This window comes from Branchiostoma belcheri, unplaced genomic scaffold, assembly GCF_001625305.1.
Source record: "Branchiostoma belcheri isolate BF01 breed outbred unplaced genomic scaffold, Haploidv18h27 scaffold886, whole genome shotgun sequence".
NCBI lineage: Eukaryota > Metazoa > Chordata > Leptocardii > Amphioxiformes > Branchiostomatidae > Branchiostoma > Branchiostoma belcheri.
The window spans coordinates 1-8,269 of NW_017804560.1; the positions used below are offsets into that span (position 1 = coordinate 1).

Below are 8,269 nucleotides of genomic sequence, written 5' to 3' on the forward strand. Positions count from 1 at the left end.
AAAAACGAAACCCCCTCTCAGTCCAAAAGAAGCGCTTCCGCCCAGGGAAGGTAGGGGGCGCAATTGAGTGGATACAACTACTGAGTGTGGGAGGCGTGGCATACCAGTGGAGGCGTGGTTTATTTGCATATCTACGTCGGGTACTAATTAGGTCTGCAGACGACATCGAAAATATTCGACGTCGAAAATCGTCGATGCACGCAACGAAACGAAACGTCGAAACTGCCGATGCAAACATCGACGAAACATACATCGAAACACACATCGAAAACATCGAAACACACATCGAAAACATCGAAAATGTCCGTCGTTGTACGTCGGGATTTTTCGACGTCGAAAACATCGAAAAGAAGGTTCGATAAATTACATTTTTTTCGGAACGAAAAATGGTAAGGTTAGGCCGTTAAGTTCAATAACTCCCAGATCTCTTGGTCGATACCTGCAAGCAACGAAACATGATCAGCACTTTTATTTCATACAGATAAGTATCCTTTACTGTCATGTAAACTGTTGTCTATCTATCTATTATTCATCTATATCTGGCTACTTACCATGTACCCTTCTACATGTATCTAATTAATATCAATCAACCAATTAATCTATTTATCTACATGTATCTATCTATATAACATTTCACCCATCATCAGACGTTAATGAGGTTGGTGACATTCAATTAAATAGTTCGTTTCTAAAAGAAAGTAGTTGAATTAATTTAAAGCTTTTAAAATTAACACGTAGTATCAATTTTATGTTCTATTACCTTGCACGTGATGAGAGTCAAATGTCTTTGTCCATACTAAATGTGGCTACAAATTCAAACCACTCACTAAAAAAATAAAAATTTTGCCCCATTGAATCGGTACTTTCAAAATTTCGCAAACATTTACTTAACATCCCCAAAACACTAGTAATTTTGCATCACTGCAGAAGTAGGGAGGTACCCCTTTCACCTGGAGGCCTCCCTAAACGCTATCAAGTATTTTGTTCGACTCTGTAAGAACGTACCAGCTGACACCCTACAGGCAGACGCCCTTCTATGTCAAGTAGACTTAGAAGAATCAGGTGCAAAATGTTGGGCGTCTGGTGAACTGTAGAGGAATGTGGTTATGCTTTCGTCTGGCTGGCAAAATCCCCAATCAATTGTCTCAGACACGTCCCCTATCATTTCATCAATTTTTCAGCGTCTAAAAGATAAATATTTTCAGACATTTCTATCCGAAATCCACAACGATAACAGAATTAGAAATGCAAAGAATAAACTCAGATTATACAGACTATTAAAACATTCTTATAACGAAGAAGAAATCTTAAATTAGCAAATGTACGTCATAGATCCACCATTACAAAACTAAGAATCAGTTGTCACAAATTGCGAAACGAATCAGGAAGACATAGCCGCACTCCCCTAGAGCGAAGAATCTGCCAATTTTGTAGTCTAGCTAGAGTACAGGACGAAGTAAATTTTACCATAGATTGTCCTTTATATGACAGTGATAGACGCATACTTTTCGGTTTGTTTTAGGTAAATTTCCCCACTTCGGATTCTTGACAAGCAAAGAAAAATTTATATTCCTGTTTCAGTTAGCCTTTCATGAACCAAATCTAACTACTCATACAGCCCCGTACATTTATACAAATACTAAGAAGCGAGGAAAGGTTAAAAAGACTAGAATACATTAGACTTTTTATATACATGTAATAGTTATATGTATATTTACATGTATAACGTTATATGTATTACGTATATGTATATGTGCATACGTATAATGTGACCTGTGCTTAGCCCAGTGGGGCAAAAATGTACAAAAAAGGTCTTATTCATTAATAAAAGTCTCTAAATCGTTAGCAGACCCACCTTTCTGCGAATTGCCGTTTCCATTGCCCTGTGAATTGCCGTTTCCATTGCCCTGTGAATTGCGGTTTCCATTGCCCTGTGAATTGCCGTTTCCATTGCCCTGTGAATTGCCGTTTCCATTGCCCTGTGAATTGCCGTTTCCATTGCCCTGTGAATTGCCGTTTCCATTGCCCTGTGAATTGCCGTTTCCATTGCCCTGTGAATTGCCGTTTCCATTGCCCTGTGAATTGCCGTTTCCATTACCCTGTGAATTGCCGTTTCCATTGCCCTGTGAATTGCCGTTTCCATTGCCCTGTGAATTGCCGTTTCCATTGCCCTGTGAATTGCCGTTTCCATTGCCCTGTGAATTGCCGTTTCCATTGCCCTGTGAATTGCCGTTTCCATTGCCCTGTGAGTTGCCGTTTCCATTGCCCTGTGAATTGCCGTTTCCATTGCCCTGTGAATTGCCGGGTGCATAGATGGTTAAAAAGGATATTCGATGCTTTGTGATAAAACCAGAAGGGTGCTTAAACTGAAAAGGAACACTGCAAAGGCTCTGTCAATGATAGTTGGGTAAATTTAAGTTAAGGGAAACAATCCAAAACAGTAATTATCCTTATTTGACACACCTGCTGTCCTGTCGTGTCCATCAGAATAGCGAAGCTTGTGAGATGGTTGCACTCACAGATCGTGTGGGTTGTGTTTGTCGTAGCCTTAGTACAACCCTCATCCGACCAATTGCTGCAAACAGAATGGAAGTGGAAATATGGCAACGGTATTATATTTTAGAGGTAAAGGGTAATTTATTGTCACTAAAAACAGTAACCAGTAGTCGTGGTATGATTTCAGTTCAGTTTCGTTCATGTTTACCAATAAGAAGCAACGTAACACTAACGATAATAGACACACTCACCCGTGGAAGACGTCCCAGAAAACACATAGTGTTGAACCGTTGGATGTCTGCAAAAGAAATGTGATCATTCTGCATAGTTTTTCTACTTTTCAACTTCCCATTTAAATCCAGACATTTCTGTGATAAGGAATAACGAATCATTAATATCTTACATGCAGATAATGAATCAATACTATGATGTAAGTGATCATAGTGAATAGAGAAGAAGTACCTGCTCGGTATGCTCCAGAACAATGGTAACATTACCATCGATACTGGGTCCAGTGGTAGAGTTTCCGTTTACCAGTGTAGTGTTTACTAGGGTTGCAGAGATGATCCTAGAGTTGACGGTCCTGTTCTTGGGCTTCAGGTACCGTCCTACATTTCTGTAGATTGCAGAGATGACATGATGCTCTGTTCTCGGCAGGGTGATTCCGTCCTTTACTTTGGTCCATAAAGACGACGTACCAAGATCCGGAAATGTAGCAGGTCCCGTAGTGCCATTCTTGATTGCCATCACTGTGTGTAGACATCATATGCAACATTATTTAATCCTTGACGTCCCTTAAAACATACAGATACACTGAGCAAAAAATGTGTTAATTATGAGCTTTCTTATAATGATGACTTTGATATCAGGCATCCTTGCGATGATATTGATATCTTTCGTTACAAAATATTAAGATTGCAACTATTTGTCGCAATTCAAGGCCATTGACTGATGAAGAATGCACGAGAATTACCTATATTTTCCTTGGCTATCCAATGAGTTTCTTCAGGCACCACCCTAGCCAACAGGATAGCTGCCCGCTCGGAACTATCTAGGATTCCTGACGTCACTTCAGACCATCGGTTCTACAAGGGACGCAAGAAAGGTTTCCAATAGGAATGATAAACAAAAGTTGTCTTTAATAAATACGTAGCGGATACAATGTAGTACATGTAAGTGCTTATACCACGAATGATGCAACAATGTCTGATTATACTCAGCAACAATGGTATTGGTAATTACCATATACAGCCAGAAGGCGTCGACCAATCAGAAAGCTCCATTTGCCATTGGTTATCAGGCTGTAACCTCAAAAGTGGTCGGTTATTAGAATAACCGAAAACTTTTTGGACCGTACCATTATACAGGGGACTGGGCACTAACAGTTGTGTTAAAACTTGTAATATTCATCTATAAAAAGGATTATAGTTTATGTTGAATAATTTACTTCAAAATACAACACAATTAAAACGATGGAAATGAAATTTAAACAGAAAAAGACTAAACATAATTTATTACACCCCCACTAAAAGTGGTACTGTTTCAATGTCACGTGGTCAAATGATTGCCTACAAATGTAGATGATCTGTTTTTCTTTCCATGCCATCTTGTTTCACATAACATAGAATGTGAGAGTTTTTTTCGGCAATGAAGGAATTTTATAAAGAAATTTGTGTCAAATCACTGTGTCATTTGGATAGGCTATATGATGATAACGTTAATGCCCCGCCTTATCCTCGGTACGTGTATATGGTGATATAACCCCTGATCAGGTGCGATAAACTTAGTGGTTTATTCGGTGGTTATCGCACCTCACCAGGGATTATCTCACCATATACACCTCGGGGTGGGGCATTAACCCTTTATTAACATATAAACATTTACTGCAAAACATACTCCGCACTTCATATATAGTGTAACATCGCACCACCATTCTTCCAGCTCGAAGGTTTAGCAGAAAGGAAATGACGTGTGACTTGTTGAAAGCCCGGCAGTAACTTTACAGTAAACATTGCACCCAGTTCATATTATTGGCAACACGTTTAGTGAAAAAAAGTACTTCTGAGGAGCAAACAGTGCGTCATCATCTAAATTCCACACAAAAGTACTTGTTTTGCTGTGACATCATTGGGAGAATTCTACTTTAGTGTCATAAACACTTTTCCAAATACTATAAAATGTTGTTTAACGTAACAATGGTCAAAACCATAGGCACGTACCTCCGGAATAGATCTCCATGCGCTGTTGGTGCGTTCATTCAACAGGACATTTCCGCAAGTTATCATCGTCTGCCATAAAAGTATTAATCATACTTTTTTAGTCAGTGAGTGATAGTTCTTTTATATTAGTTAGCATCTACAAAGTTTACACAGTAGAAAGTATATCAAATTATCCATACCATTATCATCATCATGAAACACAGCGTTACTTGTTCATGAAGGTGAAATGTTTCTATATGATTGAAATACTCCGATTCAAATTAAAACAATCCCTTACTTTTTTTAACCGTGTCGCTCAATGCAAGGCCGTTGGCCACTTCTAGGCATAGAGCTAGAGGTATAGAACTGTAACAGCAACTATTCTCCCTGAAACATCCTCACAAGTAGTGAGGACTAAATGACCCAATAGGAGAAGCAGGGGTTACGAGGCTGGTTTGTTCCACATCCTGGTACTAACCTTTGCAAACCCAACTGCCTCTTCTTTCCTCATTTGCTGTGAATTTTTGCTGAATCGACGTTCTTGAGCATCCATCAGACGACCGAGCAGCCTAATACTTCTGTTGATATCGCCGCCATGTATGTTCTGTCTCACCCTTACCAGATGCTCTTTTACACGAGAGAGGATTTCCACCGGGACCACACCTTGTTCAAGCTGCACCAGAAACGTAAACGCATTGTTTATGACAAAAACTTAAAGTTCATCTGTGTTTGGAGGATTCGTTTCTGAAGCAGGGTTTAACTATTATTTCCAACACATCTAGAAGATGGAAACACAAGCTCCCAAGTTCAAGAACATCGGTAGAACTTAATTGGAGCATTTGTGAACAAAGTCTTGCAAGAGGAGTTAAAGATGGTAGATTGTCCATTACTTGAAAAAGACTGGTACTGCATGTTTAGTCGCAAATTTGGGTAAGTACCGTGGCCGACAAGGACACACCTGCGTCGTCTGCGCGCACACCTGCGCGTATACCTGCGTCATCTCTGCAAAGAGCTTCCCCGTCTGCGCACGAATACCTCAGCGGCGTCGTGTCTGCCAGGAGCTTCCTCACGCCTGCACAGAAAGAGCTTCCTCGTCTGCGCACGAATACCTGCGTCGTGCCTGCCAAGAGCTTCCTCACGCCTGCACAGAAAGAGATTCCTCGGCGACCTCGCTGCGCGCAACGAAAGCTCGCTGCACGGAAGAATACGTGTCACCCCTGCCTTGTTGAAGAATGGACGGTCCCCTATTATAGGTCAAGGGTGACACCACCTAAAACAATTTGATTCCCGTCTTTTTCTGGGGTTTTGTTGGGTCTGTCCCGTACGTAATAAAATCACTTTTATTTTTATTCATTCATAAAAAATACCCTATCAACGTGTTTAAAATCATGAGGGAGCAGAATCAGTTTAATGGCGAGGGAGCGGAGTGACCAACGCAAAGCCTTTGAGAATTTGACTCGGGTTGAAATGGGACATTCTGAGGCTACTTGAGGGGGGAAATGTGTTAGCAGGCACGATTCCCCAGTGCATGTTGGATTGTTGGGGTGGCAATAGGTTGATAGGGAACACTATATTGGGTGTACCATTCCTAGAGGGTCTGCATGCCCTTTTTCGTTAACCGTTATGGGCTATTTTAATTTACCGTTAATCCTTGCCGGCCCGCTCTAATTCAACGTTAAGCGTTATCAGTATATTCCTCGTGAAGCGTTATTGGTCGTTTTAATTCAACGTAAAACGTTATTTGTCATCCTGAATTCAGCGTTAAGCGTTAATGAATAATTCTTCGTTACGCCTAATTTTGCCTATCAAAGTGCAGGAAAATGCGTCATTGAAGGTTTAAAAATACAAAATTTCCCGGGGGAGAATGCCCCCGGACCCCTCTACATTGCTCGCGCCTTTGGCGCTCGACTCGCGCTTCTGCGCTCGGTCCCTTCCGCTCTAGCCAGAACCAGTTTACCCTTCAATTTCCGGAGAAAAAATGCAAGCTGGCCGAAGTCGACTCGGACACCCCGGTATTTGTGGACGCACTAGGGGGCCAGGGCAGGTGGGCAACACAGGGAACACATACCTTTAATGCATGCTTCATTACATGTAAGGTATACGTAATTTTGTCAGTGATCACCTTTTCTCACAAAGCGAGATACCAAATCCAGTGCAGCTCGAAAAAAAAGCCTGTCAATTTACCGTTAAGCGTTGCCGGCCGTCCTGAATTTACCGTTAAGCGTTATCAGCCCTGCTGAATTTACCGTTAACCGTTGCCAGGACCCCCCCATGCAGACCCTCTTCCTATAGAGGTACCGGTCTTTGCCCTTGCATCTTTACTCCCTTGCACTATTTATCAATTGCAGTATAATAGAATTGTTCATGATTACTTTAGTTTAGTAAACACGTCACTATTGCAATAAATGATTTTAAACACGTTGAATAAAAATAAAAGTGATTTTATTACGGGACAGACACAACAAAATCCCAGAAAAAGACGGGAATAAAATTGTTTTAGGTGGTGTGACCCTTGACCTGTAATAGGGGACCGTCCATTCTTCAACAAGGCAGGGGTGACACGTATTCTTCCGTGCAGCGAGCTTTCGTTGCGCGCAGCGAGGTCGCCGAGGAATTTCTTTCTGTGCAGGCGTGAGGAAGCTCTTGGCAGGCACGACGCAGGTATTCGTGCGCAGACGAGGAAGCTCTTTCTGTGCAGGCGTGAGGAAGCTCTTGGCAGACACGACGCAGGTATTCGTGCGCAGACGAGGAAGCTCTTTGCAGAGATGACGCAGGTATACGCGCAGTCGACGCAGGTGTGCGCGCAGACGACGCAGGTGTGCGCGCAGACGACGCAGGTGTGTCCTTGTCGGCCACGGTAGTACCGTCCTAATCACTTCCTCTGCACAGCTCACATGTAATTTTACTTAATCAATTTTACTCAATTACCTGCTTTTCGAGGCAGACCCACGGTGATGTACATCGGGACATGTCATTCTGTGTGCAGTTCTGACAGTCGACTAAACAACAAAACGCGTTGATATAAATGTTAAGAATAATAATTAAAAACGTAGGAATGACAAAATAAATCACAACAGTATGTATAACTTTTTATATCATTCGGCTTCGGACTAGCTTGGGATCACACTTTTCATATTATCATTTCTTTATAACTTCATCAGTACAGGTGTCAAAATCGTTATTGCCGAATATAATTGGGTTACATATACGAAATAACATGGTTTTCACCCGAAAAAGCGTGGTCTGATGATGTAGTATTCATGTCCAGTTGACAAGTAGTTTTGTTGTCTGAAAGATTTGTTTACGGTATGATATGTTTACATCGCACAGTATGACAGTTTGATGATACTAAACCGTCTTATATATAGTAATAATAAGTAATACATTTTCTTTGGGAATACATTCTATACTCAAACACAGATAGCTAGAGCTCGTTATTTGAACTTTTATTAATGTCTAGGCCCAGCAACCCTACATACAAAAGCCGAGCGTGCGATCTGGAGAAAACATGCCCGCGGGATAAGGAAACATGTCATCATAGGGTAAAGCTTTCAGCAATACGAGGTGTACATGTA

General features: G+C 41.3%; 1 protein-coding gene across 1 annotated transcript; it reads right to left on the bottom strand.

Moving 5' to 3' along the window:
- Nucleotides 1–395: 395 nt before the first annotated feature.
- LOC109487453 (cell wall protein IFF6-like) lies at nucleotides 396–7,716 on the bottom strand. Its single transcript, XM_019791446.1, has 9 exons — nucleotides 7,623–7,716; nucleotides 5,173–5,367; nucleotides 4,716–4,784; nucleotides 3,470–3,581; nucleotides 2,959–3,245; nucleotides 2,748–2,794; nucleotides 2,464–2,575; nucleotides 1,856–2,291; nucleotides 396–439 (listed from the first exon to the last, which is right to left on the bottom strand). Exons 1-9 carry the CDS (start codon nucleotides 7,662–7,664, stop codon nucleotides 396–398), a joined length of 1,344 nt encoding a protein of 447 aa, XP_019647005.1. The 5' UTR covers nucleotides 7,665–7,716.
- Between the last annotated feature and the right edge of the window lie 553 nt (nucleotides 7,717–8,269).

Bases quoted from the DNA above. Each gene is read 5' to 3' on its own strand.
- LOC109487453 (XM_019791446.1), bottom strand. From the start codon at position 7,664: ATGTCCCGATGTACATCACCGTGGGTCTGCCTCGAAAAGCAG. The intron at 3,582-4,715 runs GTACGTGCCTAT...CGTCCCTTGTAG, and splicing joins CATGGAGATCTATTCCGGAG to AACCGATGGTCTGAAGTGAC. The intron at 2,292-2,463 runs GTGTGTCAAATA...GGCAATTCACAG, and splicing joins TGGACACGACAGGACAGCAG to GGCAATGGAAACGGCAATTC.